The sequence below is a fragment of the Nicotiana attenuata genome, chromosome 7 (assembly GCF_001879085.1).
Source record: "Nicotiana attenuata strain UT chromosome 7, NIATTr2, whole genome shotgun sequence".
Classification (NCBI taxonomy): Eukaryota; Viridiplantae; Streptophyta; class Magnoliopsida; order Solanales; family Solanaceae; genus Nicotiana; species Nicotiana attenuata.
The window spans coordinates 98,246,309-98,267,952 of NC_031995.1; the positions used below are offsets into that span (position 1 = coordinate 98,246,309).

The 21,644-nt window shown below is 35.7% G+C and overlaps 2 protein-coding genes across 2 annotated transcripts; one reads left to right on the forward strand and one right to left on the reverse strand.

Moving 5' to 3' along the window:
• Window positions 1,614-3,199, reverse strand: LOC109229551 (cyclin-U2-2-like). Its single transcript, XM_019395030.1, has 2 exons — window positions 2,581-3,199; window positions 1,614-2,042 (listed from the first exon to the last, which is right to left on the reverse strand). Exons 1-2 carry the CDS (start codon window positions 2,991-2,993, stop codon window positions 1,778-1,780), a joined length of 678 nt encoding a protein of 225 aa, XP_019250575.1. The 5' UTR covers window positions 2,994-3,199; the 3' UTR covers window positions 1,614-1,777.
• LOC109230302 lies at window positions 7,579-20,213 on the forward strand. The gene is made up of 3 exons (XM_019395814.1): window positions 7,579-7,707; window positions 7,831-7,965; window positions 20,019-20,213. Exons 1-3 carry the CDS (start codon window positions 7,579-7,581, stop codon window positions 20,211-20,213), a joined length of 459 nt encoding a protein of 152 aa, XP_019251359.1.

Here is a 21,644-nt window from a genome sequence, read left to right on the forward strand (position 1 = left end):
GCTGCTCTACTTTGGGTCTTTTAGTAGTTTATTATGTTCTTAAATGTTTCTCAATTCCTTAAATTATATTTGTTCGTACACACCATTATAGGATTTGACTAAAGAAAATTTATCGCAAATAAAAAGGCAAAGGAATTGCAATCATGAGCTATTATTAGTACTAATTAGGTGACGGACTTTACCCTAAGCTTTTTTTGTAAACTTTAGCTGTCTAGAACTAAATCCTTCTTGACTCACTGTTTTCGACTTCAACATCTTGTTCATTTCACTTAATTTACATATTTGTTGCCAATAAAAAGTTAAGAAATTTATTCTTTTCTCTGGTATTTCGTGAAAATCTAGATAATTACTACTCTCTTACATAATTTTGTACATACTAAATTAAAGAAACAACAGTCTTTTAGGCACTTCAAACTTCCTTCACTGCTTCCCCATCAGGAGATGTCGTATATTGATTTCTTGTTTGGTTATTATAGTCTCTTATGTACGTCATCTTTAAGGATCAACCAATATTGACGAATTAAGTCCCATAACAGAGCATGCAACATTTTAACTTAAGCAATTTATCCCATCTATAGTTAGGTGATTCCGTATTTCTAAGGAAGAACTTACCTATGTTACCCGTTTAGAGTTGTAGCATGAATTCTAGCCGAGGCAAAATCACCAGGTGAATTCTTTTCTTTTATTCAATACTTTAAGGTTTGGTGGACAATATTATTCGATACTTGTACAGCTGTATTGGTTGAAAGTAATAGATATTGAGGTGCACACAAGCCGATCTGTGCACCACTGTTTGTAAATTTGACAGATATGGTAGAGACGGCTTGCGGGATTCCTTATTTTCTTGTGTTATAGTTCGTTTGGCCGAGTTACAAAAATCAGCTTATTTTGAGAAGTGTTTTTTTTCAAAAGTGTTTTTCTCAAAAGTACTTTTGGTGAGAAGCAATTTGCGTTTGGCTAATTAGTTTGAAATGCACTTCTGAGCAGCAATTAGTGTTTGGCCAAGCTTTAAAAAACTGCTTCTAAGTGTATTTTTCTCAAAAGTGCTTCTCAAAAAAGTGCTTTTGGAGAGAAGTACTTTTTTCTGCTTCTCCAAAACTTCTTCTGCTTCTCCTCAAAAGCTACTTTTTTCCTTCCAAAAGCTTGGCCAAACACCTCATAATGTGGTGTCATTGTTCTTGTCTTCTATTCTATCTATAATTTTCTGGCTATTTTAGGCAATTCCATCCAATCCCGAACAAAGTTGTTGAACTTTTTTCTTTTAGTCTCAATGAGGGGCAAGTGCACAGATAGCCTTTTTCAGAGATGTTATTTAGATATTAGCGACACGCTAGCTAATTCCTAAATAGCAGCCGTTTATAATGGCTACGTGATGCATTTCTACTCTCCGCTCAATGACATCTACACTTTGTATATATATATATATATACTTTTAACTTTGTCGGAGTTGAGTTTAAGAATTTTTATGCATAAATTTATATTTCGCATAAAAATTAGTGGGTTAAAAAAAAACCACCTGACCTCGGTCTTCGTTTCAGTAAAAGTTATGAAGTTATCTCTTTGACTTACTGACCAAGAATGATTAACGTGTATTGCTTTAAACCAAGCAGAGATTTAAAGTGATTTCAAAATCAAATATTTTCACTGCAGAAAGCCTAAGCAAAACTTGTTACATTTGAGAACTTCTACTATGCTTTGTTACACAGCAAAAACATTGAAAACTCCTTTACATAGCATTTACAATTTGTTATAGAAAAACTCCCATTATGAAATTGAATTAGAGCAAAACTCTAGTAATTTGGCTACATCTTCTTTCTTCTCTTTGTTTTGATTTGATTTCCTCAGCACACCTTATAGTCCTCTCAATTTCATAGCCTCCTCCTATGCTCACTTCCCTTTCCAAATGGCAGCAATAACTCTCAAAAACACTTACATTCACATGAAACTTGAACCCCATCATGAATATAAACTCCATCTCCAATTTGTTCATTTCATTTGTTGTCAATCCTCCAACTCTGGCAAAATATGAATTCCTATAATTCCTGCAGAAAATAATTCAAAATATATACAATCAGACCTCTCTATAAGAGCATCCAATATTTCTTAAAACTAATTTTTATGTTATGTTATAATATATGCTTACTATAAGAGCACTTTACTATAGCAGTCACAAATAGCAGAAAACAAACGAGGCTGTTATAAAGAAGTTTGACTATATCAGCTAAAGTGTTTCTCTTTAAGACTTTGTTTTGTCAATTTGTTAAGCAGGGGAGTTTGAGAAAGAAAGAAATAAAATTGTATTAATTCTATGGTTTTCAAAAGCAAGCAACAATTATGAAGAAAAGGAAAAATAAAGTAAAAAGTACTCCATAGAATTTGATGATCTTTGTCAAATATTTTTGAGGAAAGAAAGCAAAAGTCAGCAACAAAAGTTATTTACTTCAGTTTGCAGCCTTGACTAGTCTATTCTTTCATGGTCATTTATAATAAAAGTCTTCAAATTGAAGCAAAAACCAAAAAGTGAAGTGAAGTATAGGATGACAAAGAAAAAGGAAGAAAAATTAAAGAAAAGAAACTTACATGTCTTCAACATATTTGGAAGCAACCATAATAGTGGTAATAAGTAGCCTATGTACATTTCTTGGACTAATTCTGAACTCAGGATAGAGTTGACAAAATCTATCAATATATACATAAGCAACCACATAAACTGAAGGTCCAGCTCTTGTATATCTAAATATTCTCTCCAAATATGATTGTATTGTCATATCTGGTGTTTCATGGCAATCAAATACTCTTGTTCTTACATTCTTGGATAATGCCCATGTACAGTTTTTTGCTATTCTTTGATTCCTTGCCAAATTTCTCTCAATTAAAGAAGCAAGAACTGAGATCACTAATGGAATATTTGAGTCTTGTTGATATGAGTAAAAATAAAGATCATCCCTTAGTTTTCTTGGAGATATATTTGAGTTTGTTACAGCCAAGGCCATTTCTTGATTATGAGTTTATTCAGAGGAAAACACAGAGCTAGAAAGAAATTTGAAAGGGGAAGTTTGGTATTCTATTCTTTTTTCTTGGGAAATGAATGAATGATTTTGGGAAGGGAAATGAGTTTATTTATATAAGGGAGGGAAATTAGAGAGTTTGGTGCTGAGTAAGAGAATTTGGCTGTGTTATATAGTAAAGAGAATTTTATAAAAGTGAAACTTTTGGGGGCACTTAATTAGAAGGTGGGTAGGAAAGGAAGGAGAATATCAAATTACAAGATATTTGCCTCCTTATTGTAAAGGCAAAGTCCAGACACACCAGCTAGTTTTCTGCTTTAAATTATTGTTAGATCACATATTATATTGTCATATGCATATTTTTTTATATTATATGCTCCCTTTTATTTTGCCGTCTAGAACTATCACTGCAAGCTGTTCTTGAATCTCACAATGCTACTAGTCAACTGTTAGTCTACACCCTAATGTATACTACCTTTTACTGTGACTGAACAAGGAAGGTTATTGACCTAGTGAGTTGTCAATCCATATATAGGATCAATGACGAATTGAACTTATGATAAACGGTAAATACTCATCGATATATTCATATAATCATAATACAACTCTAATATGTTTTCCTTTTCTCGCATGATTTATCCAATTTATAATCTTTTGAAAAAGTGTTTTTCGCTAGCGATCATCAAAGTAGTGAAAATTATGTGAGACCAGATTTCAAATACTAATAGTGGACAAAGAACATTTAATGGTTTTTTCTCATTTGTCTAAGACGATTATAATTATCCCGTACCAATAGTAATATTGTCGAGGGATTCGCATGTTCGTTCAAACACTACTAAGGGCAGCCCGTTGGACATAGACAACCTAACCTAATGCAAGTATTAATGGCTGCTTCAACAACTCAAACGCATAACCAATAGATCACACCGAAATAACTTTACGGTTGCTCCAAGGATCCGTTCGATTCAAATACTACTATATTAAGAAAAACATAAAAATAAATAAATGTACGCAGATTAGATTTACCATATGAATAATTCCAAAAGAGGGTGAAGATGAAGGAGAGTGTCACCGACAGTAGGAGGAAGGGGGGTAGGAGAGGGGAAGTATTCAAATGTGTTAGGTCTTTTAAAGGTCAGCATTTAAAGAAGGGGTCTTTGTTTCTTTGAGATTTGTGTCCCCAGCTATACCAATCAAATAAAAAATAGTACATACTATTCTCAGAGTTTGTGACTAAGACTGGTACAAGTCACACGTGCAGTAGCTTCAGACATTAACTTCATAATCTTTTTGGTTTTGCAACTTGCAACTTGCAACTAGTAACTTAAAAGAATACGTACAAAAGATTTGTTGGAAGCTTTCGTGTGAGCTTCTTAATTCTTCATCACTGGAGTATTAGGGCTGTATTTTATTATATTAATAAAGCCGAATTCAAGATTTTAGTTTTATGGGTTCACATTCATCTGAGTAAATAGGTTCAAAATCTATTATTTATATATATATATAAAAAGTTTTCTAATAGATATACAGGATCTGAAACTATGGATTAAGATAAACCCATAACTTCTATTCTAGCCGAAACAAAATGTCCCTGTTCTTATTGCTAGCATATATCCAAGATTCAAAATCCTAGTGAAAGAAGGGGAATTTTGGAGCAACGATAAAGTTGTATCTGTGTGATCTAAATATTATAAATTTGAACCATGAAAGCAGCTTCTAATGCTTGCATTAGAATAGGCTGTTTACATCACATCCTTTGGGGCGCGGCCTTTCCTCGAATCCTGCGTGACACAAGATACCTTGCATCGGGGTGGCCTTCAAAATCCTAATGAATATAACATAGGAGATTATTTATGAATTGCAAAGGTAAAATATTGTCTAAAGTTCAACATATACCAAAATTAGATCCTTGTTAATCTATTAAAGTTGCAATTTTTTATTGTAAATTTTCTTTGCACCCAAATGTGGAAGGTTCAAATTTCACGAAGGACCTTCTTCATCTGTTTTTGTTACTTAATTCATGTGTGAATACAAGATATTTTATGTACAGGACTGTCTTTCATTTTTTTTACACTCATCTATTTCAGTGTTAGCTACAAAATGCTGCTAATGAACACGTATAGAAAGCATGAATTGACAGATCATCCTCTACCTCGGGGTTTTTCTCTCCTTAATCAAACCTGCACATTGAAATTGCTGAGGTACATATATTAATCATTTACATTTGTTGTAAAAAGATTTTTCTTTTCTTTTTTGTTCGATCTTTCAATAACAATTAGTAGTGAGCATAGACATTAGTTAGATCTTTCAATATACTAATGTGTTTTTCTGAAACTCATTTACCACATTAAATAAAAGTGATGAGATTGTTAGGATATACTATAAACCATGCTTATTGTTATAGTATTCTTTATGGAACAATTATTTATTTATTTATTCAATTCAATAAAGTTTTATTTTAAATAGATTATGTATTTGTTTGTATGTCCGTTGCTTATATAGTAGATGATTTAGTGTATAGAGTTTAGCTTATATACGGAAAATTAAATCATCGGTTCTTATAAGTCATAAAGTTTATGTTCACAATCTAATGATGGAACTGGACAAACCATCTGAATGGTTGTAGCACAAGATTAAATATAATTTATATATCTTGATTATGAGAATGGTTTAATACCAACTTCTTGTGCTAGTACATTTTGTATGTATTGAACGGATCAAGTAGAGATAGGTATTTCATACCGACTTAATAAAATAATTTCTCTAGTCTTAATAAAATAATTTCTCTAGTCCATTCAATGTACTTATACTCTTAATCTTAATATAATTATTATTAGTTGTGTATATCATTTATTGTTTTGATTTATTAAAAGGCGAGATTCTTTCGCGGGTCAATAAGCCTGGTAACTTGGACAATAATGATATACATTGGCGAATTAATAATTAGTTGATAGAATCCATGTCTCGGTTTATGAGATTGATGATACTCCTTTATGAAAGCTTATAAGTTTTCATGTGTAAACCCGGCCGGTGGATTTTGTATCCGACACATGAAATAAGTTAACTGAAAGTCTAAAGGAAGTAGTCAATAAATTAAACTGTCAGTAATTTAATTTGATTGGTTAGTATCTGAATCTTAACATGGGGAGTTAAATAAGGTTTTATGGAAGAATTTCGAAATTGAACTAAGGAGTGCAATTATGAATTTTTAGTGGAATAATTCATAATTTATTATGGAAGAAATTAATTTCTTTCGAAATTAATTCCATAATAGGAAATAAAGGAAACCTTTCCTTAATGGAAGAAGAAAACCTAACAGATTTTGGAAAAGGGTTTTAACCTAAAAAACGGTAGCTATATATACATGGGATATGGCTGGCCGTTTTTTACACTGAAAAAACCACACGTTTTTCTTCCTTGAATTTCGCCCACCCGAAGTTCTCTCTTTCCGGATATTATTTGGGTAACACGGTAGAAGACTGTGGAAGTTTGCTGAGGTCTTGCAACTCTGGAACTGGAGACGGATATTGATTTGCTTTGCCCATGCTTCAAGAGGTAACTCGAATAATCTCCGTTTGTGCTAATAGTTTAATTCATACGTGAATATGATACTGTGATTGCTTCCGCTGCGATATATAATCCAACAATTGGTATCAGAGCCTACTCACGTCTAATTAAATGATTAGGATGAACAATAAAATTAGTATCATGTTAATATGCAAGTTTTGAATTACATGCAAAGATTGTTTTGAATTCTGTAAAACTGCATTGTTTTTAACATGAATATTTGTTCTGAGTATTATGATTATTTTGAAAATTATGTAATATCTGTTTATAGTTGACGATATTTGATTAGAATAATCTGAAAATTACATTAATCCATGAAAAACAGAAAAGTTACTATTTGGCCGAATTGACAAGAAAATCGGAGGTCAACATGTTGACGGACTCCAATTGACCTGAAACTTGGCAGGTCCATGCGAAACGGCCCAGTGAGTAATACTCATCAGCTTTGCTCATGAGGCAAGCTATTTTTTTGGGATTTCGGGGTCGTTTAGATGGTGTTTTGGACGTTTTATTAATTTTCTAGAAAATTTTCAAAAAAAATTTCAGTTGTTTTTAATCCAGTGGTGGTAGGGGTCGTTTCCTATGGACTCCAGGGTTAAAATTCTAGTGATATAATACTTTTACACATTGACGTAGGTCTTCTTCCATATCGGATAAACTCATTATAGATAATCACTAGGTTATACTAGTTGTTGATTACTTGTATTTACTCTCCATATGAGTATGCATGTTGGTTCAATGGAACTAGTATATATATTGAATGTTGATATTCACTTGACTTAAATTAACAGTTTACTCTCTATCTGAGTATGGCATGTCTAAATTCATGGAGTGAATAATCTGTCATTACATATGTATATTGCAAGAATAGCTTTTTTCCCATCGAAATTTGTTGTTCAAGGTGCATAGATTATATATATATGTAGTTTGTTTTGAATTTTAATAGTCAAATAATACATGACTGATTTTGATCTATTAATTTTAGTTATCTCCCAGATTTACAATGACTGCTTTCAATCCCCTTACTACTATTCTTACTCAAAACAAACTTGAGGGTCCGAATTATGTTGATTGGAAACGAAACTTGGACATTGTCCTAATTGCTGAAGAGTACAAATTTATGCTCGATGAGGTGTGTCTAGAAAAACCTGGAGATGATGCTACGGATGATGAATAAAAGGCTTACCAGAAATCGGTCAAGGCTGATGAGATGGCGCGGTGTTACATTCTGACATCTATGTCAAATGTTCTGCAGCATCAGCATCAGTCGCTGGAGTCTGCTTATGACATTCTGGAAAATCTCAAAGAAATGTTTGGAGATCAGAATCGTGCGGCTAAGCAAACTGCCATGAAAGCTCTTCTGAATACCAAAATGGTTGAAGGTTCATCGGTTAGGGACCATGTTCTGAAGATGATGAGTCTTCTAAATGAACTGGAGGTCCTTGGAGCTAACATTGATAAGATACTGTAAGGCCCCGGAAAATTTTGCTAGGCGATATAGGATTTCGGGGTACCAGGTAGACTAATTGTAATATTTTATGTTCTTTAAATATGACGCAAATGAATTGGATGTGGTGAATAAGTGTATGAGTCATGTAATAAATGATGTGAGGTCCAAAAGGAAGCCTAAGTCTAAGCCAAGTTGGAAATTTCATAATAGGCTAAGATTTCAAATGAATACGCACAAGACCTCACTTTGGACGAGCATATATACGTGTATATAAGAAGTTGTGGGATTCACAACCTATCAAATTAAAGCTCTTTGAGTCTAGTTTCCAACGCACCAAACAGTTCGTCATTTGGAGGTGTATACAGAAAGTTACGACCATTTTACTGGGCAGGTGTCGAAGCGCGGCCTTAACGCGGCCTTAGCGCGGCCAGGCATATTGGGAAGTATTTTGCATCCTTAGCGCGGCCATAGCGCCGGTGCACTAGTAGCAGACCTCTAGATACACCTAAGGACGGGAAATGAGAGGATTTAAGTCATTTCTCAAGCCTAGGGCATCCTCTCCATCCCCAATCCGACCAAGGTATCCAATCACACACCTAAGGTGAGTTTTTAAGTGTGTTTTCATGGTGATTTCATCTCTCAATCACTAGTTAAAACAGGGTTTTGATTGGATTTCATAGGATTTCTTCAAAATCTCAAGAACATCACAAAAGTTATCTTTCAAGATTTGGCCAACAAGAGGTAATCTTTTACCCTTAGACTTACATATATGGATATATTATGGGAATATGAGTATGAATTAAGTGTTGGAACTCTTGGTGTAGTGATGGGAAGCCATAAGTTCCCAATATAAATACATAATTATTGTAGAGATTGAAAGGGTGATTATTTGATATAAATTGTTGGTTGGGTATGAATGGGTGATCATACATACGTTGTTGGATGTTATAAATTGGTTAGGAATGATGGTGGAATAAATTGTTGTCACACCTCGTTTTTTACACCCGAGGAGATAAGGAAAGAAAGGAGTTTTTCCAATTTAAGTGACATTAACCGAAATGGGATTATTTATTTATTTCAGAGTCGCCACTTGGAATAATTTATGGTGTCCCAAGTCACCGATTTATTTTAAATCCCAAATCGAGGAAATTTAACTCTGTTTAAAGTCCGCGAAACCAGAAGACCGGGTAAGGAATTCTGTTAACCCGAGAGAAGGTGTTAGGCATTCCCGAGTTCCGTGGTTCTAGCACGGTCGCTTAGCAATTCATACTTGGCTTAAATTGTTTAACTACTCATTTTAATACCTATGTGCATTTACCTTTTTACCGCTTTTAATCGCTTGATTTATTCATAATTAAGGAATTATTTTTAAAACGAGTCACGCGTACGTGTACTCTTTTGTTTGGCGCGTCAAGAATCATGTCACGCGTACGTGTCCACAACTAATCACGCTTTATTATTATTATGAAAGTTTTATCAAAGTTGCGTGAACGATACCTCGATTTTTTAGAAAAATCATAAATATGTCACGCGAACGTGTACACAATCACGATGATAGACTAAAAGCACGCCTAAAGCATTGTGCGAATTTTCAGAGTTATTATTTTTTTTAAATCTAATTTGAGATTATATAGTAAAACATTTTCTATACTTTAGTGATAGTCGTTCAATGTATGAGTTCCCATAGCTAATTGTAGTTGACAAAACTCTAAATTGGATAAAGCTAAAACCTTAAAATACGACGATTACAGCGTTCATGCTTAAAACATCAATCCATTGTGACACAACAAATAAGTAGATAAGTTAAGAAACGCTAAAGTCATATGTTTGTTTGATTAGTCCCTGGCCATGGTAGCAAAACGATGTAACATAGTAAATGAGGAAATATACCAAAGTTTTTATCGGTGACAAAAGTTATTTTATCTAGCAACAAAATTAAACATAATATAATAATAATAAAATAATTTAAACATGCTCAAACACTCAGTAAACTAGCTTAAATGACAAAAAACAAACAAAACAATAAGACATGACAAGGAATGGACTTAAGGCATGAAAGATGAAATATTATTGAACACGAGGATAAGAATAAGTGTGAACCTTCAATAGCTTTTTAAAAATTTTCTTCAATACATAAGGAGAAAACAGAACTTCCAAATCTGTGTGGAATGAACCGCGACTGGAGATGACGGATGAAACTTCGAATAGAAAATTCTCCGGCAACCTCGAACTACTTCAATACCCCAGCTCCAATACAACTTAGCAGAGAAAGATTTCAGTTGTTTCCAAAGAAATCAATTTATTTCGACGGGAAAGAAATAGAAAGCAACGATTAAATTGGAATTCCGGTGAGGTGGCTTCGGCGGCACAAAATCAAAAGCTGTGCGGCTGAGCTTGAGCGAGACCAGATTGATTTCTTTTGTTCCCCTAAATTCTTTTTTTTTTCTTTCCCCTTAGCTCTAAAGTGATTTTCGTTCTTTTCTTTGTGAATGGTCCCCCTTCTATGAGTTCCCTTCCCCTATATTTATAAAGAGCAATAAAGTAGTTATCTAGTCTTGTGCAAAAGAGTTATAAGTGGGGATGTGGGATTGTGAGTGGAGGAAAGTGGGAAGGTAGAGACGTGAGGAGTGGGGATGTGGGATAGATATGTGGGGTAGTACGTGGGTAATGGGATAGGGGAGTTAAGCAAAATAAAAATGGGGCTAAAAATAAATTAAAAGCTATTAGTCTACTTATTAAGTTCTTAATTAAACAAAAATATTTATTTTTCTTATATTTAAATATAGGAACAAAATATAAACTCTAAGAATATGCAATTTTTTTTAGCTTTTTAATCTTTCTCAAATAAAAACAATGAAAAAAATGAGATAAAAATTTAAAGTATCAATATTAGACACCTTAAAGAAATATTTATAGTAAAATAGAATAGAATTTGGGTGTGGTCAAAAATTAGGTGTTTACAATTGTTAGTTAATGGTGATAGATGGATGAACTAATACTATGGTTATGAGATGAAAAGATTTATACTACAAGGTGTTTGATAATATGCCTAAATGACATAAGTTATGGAATTTGTTACTAATATTGGCCCCATTGAATGTGGTATTGTAGATTGAAGTTGCTTAAGTGTATTGGATCATTGTAGTATCATTAAGTGGCAAAATTGAGGTATGTATGGCTAACTTTAACCTTTGTAAAGTCACCTTGTTTGGTGTACGAGTATTTGGCATGTGATACCTATGTGGACTATTTGTGAATTCTTGTGATGGATATGCCTTGAACGTTGTTGGTTAGTTTTGTACGAGTATTTGATATGTGATACCTATGTGGACTATTTGTGAATTCTTGTGATTGATATGCCTTGAACGTTGTTGGTTAAGTCTCCCGATATAATGGTGTAAATAAATGGCAACAAACCAAGTGTGTGTGTGTGTGTGAATGTGTTTATGTGGTAAAAGCTGTGTAACAAATGAGGGAAAGAAATAGTGATTGATGCAATTGAAACAACTGTGGTAATATCGTATGTGACTTGTCGTGGGCAATTATCGTTGTGACTTAAATTGTATGCGGGTTGTTGTATATGATGGAAATGGTATTGATGGTTATGAAAATTCTTTGTGATTTGTTGTTGTTCTCGTGTGAAATGTGATTTGTTGTTGTTGTTGTGTGAAATGTGATTGTTCGGTGGGATCGGGTTGCGCGCCGAAACATGAAGTAATAAGGTGTGGGTTGTGGTGATAAGGGTGGCCGAGGTAATAAGGGTGGCCGAGGTAATAAGGGTGGAAAAGTGATCGAAATCACTATTGAAATGAAAATATGAGAAAGTTGTGAAATCATTGATGTGATGAAATAATGTTGAAAGGGGAAAAGGAGAGATTGTGAAAGTTGTTTGGCTTTGGTTGTTCCTTTCATGTGCATTTGATTGTTGATTCTATTACTGTTTGTTACCTGTGTATTGATTGATTCTACTTGGGGTAAAGTTTGTATTGTTTTATTCTACTTGGGGTAAAGTTTGTATTGTTTGATTCTACTTGGGGTAAATTTTGTATTGTTTGATTCTACTTGGGGTAAAGTTTGTATTGTTTGATTTTACTTGGGGTAAAGTTTGTTCATACATACCAGTACAATTCAAATGTACTGACGTCCCTTTTGCCGGGGGCGCTACATTCGTTTTATGATTGTAGGTGGATCTATAGCAGGTACTCCAGTCCACCGACAGTAGTACTCCTTCACTTCCCGTCAGCTGAATTGGTGAGCCCCTTTCCTCTCGGGGCCCTGCGTGGCTCATGCCGCTTTTCTTCCCGGAGTCTTATTTTGGTATTTGTGTAAGGTATAGCCGGAGCCTTGTTGCCGGCATTTCCATATTATTCTTCAGTTGTATTTAGAGGCTCCGTAGACAGGTTGTGGGTAGTGTCGGGTATTGGAATTTAAAATAGAAATATTGATGTTTGGCAATGATGTATAAAACTTGTAATACCTTTAAAATGGTGAATGAAGTTGCTAATGAAAATGAAATAGAAATCGTTAATGATGTGTTTATAGAATTTAATAGAGTCCATCTCCTATTTATTCATGAATTAGTTTGGGTAGAATGAGACCTAACAGGCTTGCTCGGTCGGGTTTACTCGGTTGAGCGTCGGTCGCGCTCCTCGGATTTTGGGGCGTGACAAACTTGGTATCAGAGCCTAAGTTTTAATGTGTCCTAGGATGTCTCGGAGCCGTGTCTAGTAGAGTCCTTCTTATCGGTGTGTAGTCGACCACATCTATAAGTTGGAGGCTATTCGGACATTTAGGAATTTCACCCTTCTTTGATACTCCAATCGTGCGATAGAGCTCAAGTTAGGGAGCTGATTTGCTCTCTAAGTCTTATTCTCAAGATTGGTAACCTTGATACCATAATTCGCGAATTTGAAGCATGTAAGGAGGGATTGATCCCACCATTGAGTCCGAGTGGATTGCCCAAGGACTTGTTAGGAGAATGTATTGAGCTGTGGATGGATTGGTAAAACATATCGCTAAGAGGGGGAGTGTCCTTGTCCCTATTGATGTCTCTGCACCATCAGATCGTGTAGTATATCAGTATGTTACCTACGTACGTTAGGAATGTGGAGTCGAGGGGTATCGATTAAGCTATTGCCCTATCAACCTAACGTCATTAAGTGAGTCAAATGAAATATCTACTCATTGTATATGTACATCCATATTGAAGAGTCCTCATAAACATGGTCTTAACAAGATGTAGAATGACAAAACATTGCGTGTATCGACTCTTTGAACGAGACGCACTATTCGTGAATCCACTCTATTATGAATTCTCTTATTTACATTCTTGTGGAATTAAGTTCTATAATTATACCCTTGAATTGAGTTATAACTCTAGGATTGATACTTCCCACTTACTTTTCCTAAATTCTCACCAAGGGACTATATCCGATGAATTCCTTACAGAATCTTTTCATTTAAATGGACAAAATCTACTCGCTTGTGCCTATACATGCACCATCGTAAAGTTTACCTATGTGGTGTCAAGTTCCATTCAAAGCATCTCAGCGTTGCGACCCTTCTCGAGTCACTCTTTTACTCAGTTGTGTATATGGCTTATATGGTTTGAACTGTCAATATACTCTCTTGCGAATATCATCATGAAAGCTTCTCACTGCCTAGTAACATAAGAGCATACCTTAACACCTCACATGAGTGCATGTCAATCGAAATGGTCACCGTGTGCATAAAGTCTCACAAAAAAATTGAGATCCTCACATCCATGTCATAGGAAGATCTTGTGTCGCCATAACTTTCGTGTCCACTTGGGACATCCCGCAGTAAGTAGCTCACTTTGTTCTAGTATTGTGGTTGCTCGTGGCATGGTCGTATATTGTAGTTGGGAGTTAATATAGCAGAAGCATGTTCAGCTCATAACAAATGTTTACTTTCTCTTTACATCTCCATAACATGTGTTCATTGTGTTCTTTAGTTAGTAAATTCATTGTGCTAGTTTCCCCACACTTGTTCGATAACCATGAGAGAACATATCCTTCTATGAGTCATTGTAACACTTTCTGTCTCGTAAGGACCCTTACTAGGCTCTCCGTCAAGACCAAGCACACCTTTGGGGGTTATTATAGCACAACGCCTGTTTCTCATGTTCTTCTGTATTTCATTAGCATCTGGGTAGTTCTCAAGTCAAAATCCATGAAGAACTCATTATGAACATCTGCAAACCCTCCATGATTATTCTATACTATCTCATTGGGTTCTCATATCACTTCAAGTTCATCAAGGGTTGATAGCATGCCGCAATTACTGAAATTGAATGATCTCTTTCCGATAATGGATTATCTACACTTGTGCTAGTCCAACAACCTGCTGATCAGTCTAAGTCTCTCCTTTTGGTTTCGGGTTGGCCAAGGAGAAATACACCTAGTAACACATTCATATGTCAAAGCCTTTCTCTCAATCAAGTCTTATAGCATCTCCCAATGTGGTTTGTAATAGCTGGTTGTGTAAAAGTGTGTCGTAGTGCTTCATTATGAAGTTGTGTTGCTAAACATAATTGGATTATTTTGAATTCTAGAGCTATACATCACGTGACTTCATACAGAGATCTTCTTTCAGAAATGTAGTTTCTTGTAATCGCTTTATACTACCACCATTCCTAGTGGTTACATGTTACAATGTAAAGGTTACTTCCATAAGACTCTTTCACTTTCTTTCATTTGTCTTGCATCATGTGTCGTTCACCCGTAATCTTCAATGCGATATTATCTCAACATCTCGACTAGTTATCCAACTATATGATTCGATTAAATTCGCCTCATTTTTCTTTTATGTACTCTACAAGCGCCCCGAGAGTGGGCAAATCTCTCCTTTCCTACAGACTTCTAATGTCTTCAACTTGGTGTAAGCTCGTTGGTTCCAAGTGGTGCTCATTAGTTTTGCTACCCTGCTATCTATTTCATCTGATAACTCTCATCGTAAAATTCGTTTATGTTTCATGGCATCAAAGGGGAAGTCTTTTAACATTAAGGATGGGGACATGTTCCTTTTGTTAGGATAAAAAGATATTGCTCGCACTCTTTATGAGATGTTCTCCTAAACAATCATCTACCTGCTCCACTTGTCCATGTGACTAGATAACCTAGGTTACTTTTCCCCGATAAATTCATTAAGACGTCTCATTCCTTCAAACTTATCCATGTGGGCACCTTGAGGCCTTGATTTTATACCAACTCGCAATGGTTTTAAGTACTTTCTCTCCATTGTTATCGATTTTCTAGGGCTACGAGGGTTTGTCTCATGGGTTTCAAAACTAATAATTTTCCTTTAAGCTCAGGCTAAAATTGCCCCGATTTCAAACCAAAGTGCGTCCCTTTTTTTTTCTTTCTCCAAAGTCTTAAATGGGTCGGATTGGATGGGTTACGTGGCCTTCTTCTCACTCGTCTTCAATAATTGACTATATCATTTTCATATGAGGGGAGTTTGCTACCCATGGTATTACACCTCCTTGGGTGAATAGGAGTGTCATTCGTCTTTCTCCCCGAAGATCATAATTAACCATTAGAATGCCTCTAACCAATACATGATTTCATCCCAACATGTAGATGTCTTAGCTATGTGGTTCTACTCGTGAAAGGGGGAGATTCGGTGCCTTGAGATTTTTGCACATATCATGAGCATATTGATTTGGAAGACAAGTTGTCGTACCTTTAGTTCTCTCATATAGGGTCAATTGTCAGGGAGGGTTAAGATGTTTGAGTTATGATAATCTCATAAGTGTTTTAACTTCATTTTCATCCTCATGGGCTTATGGCATAGATTCCTTGTGTCAGCTAATGTCAGGAGTGTGATTCCACTTCATGTATTTTGAATCCCATATCGCATTCAAGGTACCAGAGTATGAACTGATTTTCCCTTCACTCTAGGAAACGACTGGGTCATGTACTTGAATATTCCTATTGCCAATGTACTACTTACCCCTATGCCTCATTTGTGTAATAATTGTCGTCGTCACAGTAATTAACCATGTCAGCATTGTTAGTTGTAACTTTCATGTCCCTTAGCATATAACCTAAGAAAGTACTCTACTCAGCGCATTAATGAATTCCTGGATAACTCCAACACAATCTCGAACTCTATGTTCCTCATTGCATTAAATTTATTAGGTATTGAAGGTCCAAACATGTCAAATGGGGATCATCTCCGTGTGATCGCATATGTTCGATAGGTAGTTTTATGGCCAGTTTATGATAGCACAACTTAATGTAATCATCGAAGGTCATCAAGGTTTAGCATGGGTGTTCGAGTAGAGATTTAGAATTCAGGAGGGTGAACTGGTTTTTCTCAAAAAATTTCCCATGTAGATGTAATGTGAATTGATAATGAAGGGTACTTAAGCGCATTTCCCATTAGGTCGCACTAGGAGTATGATGTTTCCCCATGGTTGTTCCTCATAAATTTGTATTTTCATAAATCTATGCTAAAGAAAGTGGTTGGAGATCCATCCACCATCGTGCCAGTTGAGACTATCGAGGTTAATGAAGAGTTATCGTACGAAGAAATTCCGGTTGCTATTCTTGATAGGCAAGTCCGTAAATTGAGAAACAAGAAAGTCGCTTCAGTTAAAGTATTACGGCGAAGTCAACGAGTCGAGGAAGCCACGTGGGAAGCGAAAAATGAAATGAAAGAAAATTATCCCCATCTGTTTGAACAAGTCTAGTAGTGATCGTGGTTGTCTTTAAGCAATTTGAGGTAGTGTTCAGATTTGTGCAAAGGCACCCCATTTTTCCAAATTGCCTTATTGTTGTAACTTCCCTATGTGTGCCAAATTACAAATGTTGTTGCTATTTGGTTAATGTGCAACCCTTGAAGTAAATGAAAATTTTGAGAAACTTATGTGGTAGGTAAATGATTAATGATAGTGTAGATTGGTAATGATTAATTGAAGCATTTTTGGCATGTTAAAATGATTGAATTGTATGGGGCTCATTAAAGTGACCCATTTGTGTGCAAGTAAATGACATTGGTTGAACCATGTGCAATTTGTGGTGTAAAGAGAATGAACTACGTGTAAGTTGTTTAAAGTGTATGAATATGTACAAGTTGTTGAGGTAATGAATTGTATACCAGTTGTAGGGATAACAGAAACTGTTTAATGGTACTTGGAAATATGTTTCGGGGGCTCTCTGACAGGTAGATAGGCCTAATTACAAAGGAAAATCTGGGGAAATTTCTGAAAAATTTGGGAGTTAGTCAAAATTTAGGGACTTGAGGTAGGATAGAAAAGAAATATGTTATGTTGGGTGTTTGGGTCAGGCTCTACCTCTCATTCGAGGACGAATGATCCTAAGCGGGGGAGAATGTAAGGCCCCGGAAAATTTTGCTAGGCGATATAGGATTTCGGGGTGCGAGGTAGACTAATTGTAATATTTTATGTTCTTTAAATATGATGCAAATGAATTGGATATGGTGAATAAGTTTATGAGTCATGTAATAAGTGATGTGAGGTCCAAAGGGAAGCCTAAGTCTAAGCCAAGTTGGAAAATTTTATAATAGGCTAAGATTTCAAATGAATACGCACAAGACCTCACTTTGGACGAGCATATATACGTTTATATAAGGAGTTGTGGGATGCACAACCTATCAAATTAAATCTCTTTGAATCTAGTTTCCAATGCACCAAACCGTTCGTCATTTGGAGGTGTATACAGAAAGTTACGACCATTTTACTTGGCAGGTGTTGAAGCGAGGCCTTAGCGCATATTGGGAAGTATTCTGCCTCCTTAGCGCGGCCTTAGCGCCGGCGCCTAGTAGCAGACCTCTAAATACACCTAAGGACGGGAAATGAGAGGATTTAAGTCATTTCTCAAGCCTAGGGCATCCTCTCCATCCCCAATCCGACCAAGGTATCCAATCACACACCTAAGGTGAGTTTTTAAGTGTGCTTTCATGGTGATTTCACCTCTCAATTACTAGTTAAAACAGGATTTTGATTGGATTTCATAGGATTTCTTCAAAATCTCAAGAACATCCCAAAAGTTGTCTTTCAAGATTTGGCCTACAAGAGGTAATCTTTTACCTTTAGACTTACATATATGGATATATTATGGGAATATGAGTATGAATTAAGTGTTGGAACTCTTGGTGTAGTGGTGGGAAGCCATAAGTTCCCAATATAAATACATAATTATTGTAGAGATTGAAAGGGTGATTATTTGATATAAATTGTTGGTTGGGTATGAATGGGTGATCATACATATGTTGTTGGAAGTTATAAATTGGTTAGGAATGATGGTGCAATAAATTGTTAGTTAATGGTGATAGATGGATGAACTAATACTATGGTTATGAGATGAAAAGATTTATACCTACAAGGTGTTTGATAATATGCCTAAATGGCATAAGTTATGGAATTTGTTACTAATATTGGCCCCATTGAATGTTGTATTGTAGATTGAAGTTGCTTAAGTGTATTGGATCATTGTAGTATCATTAAGGGGCGAAATTGAGGTATGTATGGCTAACTTTAACCTTTGTAAAGTCACCTTGTTTGGTGTACGAGTATTTGGCATGTGATACCTATATGGACTATTTGTGAATTCTTGTGATGGATATGCCTTGAACGTTGTTGTTTAGTTTTGTACGAGTATTTGATATGTGATACCAATGTGGACTATTTGTGAATTCTTGTGATTGATATTCCTTGAACGTTGTTGGTTAAGTCTCCCGATATAATGGTGTAAATAAATGGCAACAAACCAAGTATGTGTATGTGAATGTGTTTATATGGTAAAAGCTGTGTAACAAATGAGGGAAAGAAATCGTGATTGATGCAATTGAAATAACTGTGGTAATATCGTATGTGACTTGTCGTGGGCAATTATCGTTGTGACTTAAATTATATGCGAGCTGTTGTATATGATGGAAATGGTATTGATGGTTATGAAAATTCTTTGTGATTTGTTGTTGTTGTCGTGTGAAATGTGATTTGTTATTGTTGTTGTGTGAAATGTGATTGTTCGGTGGGATCGGGTTGCGCGCCGCAACATGTAGTAATAAGGTGTGGGTTGTGGTGATAAGGGTGGCTGAGGTAATAAGGGTGGCCGAGGTAATAAGGGTGAAAAAGTGATCGAAATCACTATTGAAATGAAAATATGAGAAAGTTGTGAAATCATTGATGTGATGAAATAATGTTGAAAGGGGAAAATGAGAGATTGTGAAAGTTGTTTGGCTTTGGTTGTTCCTTTCATGTGCATTTGATTCTACTTGGGGTAAAGTTTGTATTGTTTGATTCTACTTGGGGTAAAGTTTGTATTGTTTAATTCTACTTGGGGTAAAGTTTGTATTGTTTGATTCTACTTGGGGTAAAGTTTGTATTGTTTGATTTTACTTGGGGTAAAGTTTGTTCATACATACCAGTACAATTCAAATGTACTGACCTCCCTTTTGCCGGGAGCGCTACATTCGTGTTATGATTGTAGGTGGATCTATAGCAGGTACTCCAGTCCACCGACAGTAGTACTCCTTCACTTCCCGTCAGCTGAATTGGTGAGCCCCTTTTCTCTCGGGGCCCTGCGTGGCTCATGCCGCTTTTCTTCCCGGAGTCTTATTTTGATATTTGTGTAAGGTATAGCCGGAGCCTTGTTTCCGGCATCTCCATATTATTCTTCAGTTGTATTTGGAGGCTCCGTAGACAGGTTGTGGGTAGTGTCGGGTATTGGAATTTAAAATAGAAATATTGATGTTTGGTAATGATGTATAAAACTTGTAATACCTTTAAAATGGTGAATGAAGTTGCTAATGAAAATGAAATCGAAATCGGTAATGATATGTTTATAGAATTTGATTAATGGAGTCCATCTCCTTATTATTCATGAATTAGTTTGGGTAGAATGAGACCTAACAGGCTTGCTCGGTCGGGTTTACTCGGTTGAGCGCCGGTCGCGCTCCTCGGATTTTGGGGCGTGACAGATACGCATATTGAAATGATCCTGCAGACTCTGCCTGACAGTTTTCAGCAGTTTCGCCTGAATTATAACATGAACAAAATGAATTTGTCACTTGCGAAATTGTTGTATGAGCTGCAGCCGGCAGAGACTATTATCAAGCAACAAGCTCCTCCTATGGCATTGAATTTTGAGGGAGGTTCTGCTTCTAAGCCTAGAGGTAGTCAGAAGAAGAAAAAGACTTAAAAACCCTCTGTTGGTGGCGCAACTGCTGGTGTAAAAAAGGCTAAGGGAAAGTGTTATCACTGCAAGCAGCCTGGGCATCATAAAAAGCAGTGTTCGACTTATCTGGCCAAGCTCAAAAATAAACCATGTGATTTACGTCTACTTGTCGTTGAAACTCTTTTAGCGGCTGTTTCTACCATGTCATGGTGTGTAGATACGGGAGCCACTAATCATGTCTGCACTTATTTGTAGGGGTTTCAGGTAACGCGGCGGCTAAGTAGAGCAGAAATCAATGTTTATCAAGCAGATGGTTCGGCAGCCCAGCTATAGCATTAGGAAACATTAGTATTTCGTTTGGTAGTGGTAGAGTTTTAGCTTTAAAAGACACAATATATGTACCTTCCATTAGAAGGAATTTAATTTCGGTTTCTACCGCTATGAGTGATGGTTATGACATTAATTTTCATGATATTGATAAATCTGTTATTACTCATGATAAACGTTATCTCTCTTCGGCTACATTGATTAATGGTATTTTTGTTGTTGACTCTATTCCTAAACCGTTACAACGTAAAGAACTGAATTATGTTGATTTACCAAATAAGAGAAAACGTTCTTCTGAATTGAGTAAAATATATTTATGGCACTTGCGTTTGGGTTATATAAATCTAAACAGAATTTCAAGGTTGGTCAAGAATGGACCTTTAAGTTCATTGAAAGTGGAGGCACCACCAACTTGTGAATCTTGTTTAGAAGGAAAAATGACAAAACGAAATTTTCCCTCAAAAGGAAATCGAGCAAGTGATGAATTAGAGTTAATTCATTCTGATTTGTGTGGTCCAATGAATGTCCAAGCAAGAGGTGGTTTTGAGTATTTTGTGACTTTCACAGATGATTACTCAAAATATGGATATATTTATTTGTTGCGTCGAAAGTCTGAATGTTTTGAAGAGTTCAAAGAATTTAAGACTGAGACTGAAAAGCGACATAATAAATATATCAAGACACTACGATCTGATCGTGGTGGGGAGTACCTCTCTACGGATTTCATTAGTTATTTATCAGATGTGGAATTACATCTCAATTATTTGCACCTGGAACTCCACAACAAAATGGTGTAGCTGAAACAAGAAATACGACTCTTATGAAAATGGTTAGATCAATGATGAGTTATTCCGATTTGCCTTCGTCTTTTTAGGGACATGCCTTAGAAACAACGAATTATGTTCTGAACTTAGTTCCTTCAAAGTCAGTACCTTTGACCCCTACAGAATTGTGGAATGGGCACAAGCCTAGTCTGCGGCATATTCGAGTTTGGGGTTGTCCGGCACAAGTGCTGAAAAGGAAAATGGATAAATTAGAGGCAAGAACGGATGTATGCGTGTTTGTAAGTTATCCAAAAGGGATGAAAGGTGATTTATTTTATTGTCCTAAAGAGAAGAAGGTAATTGT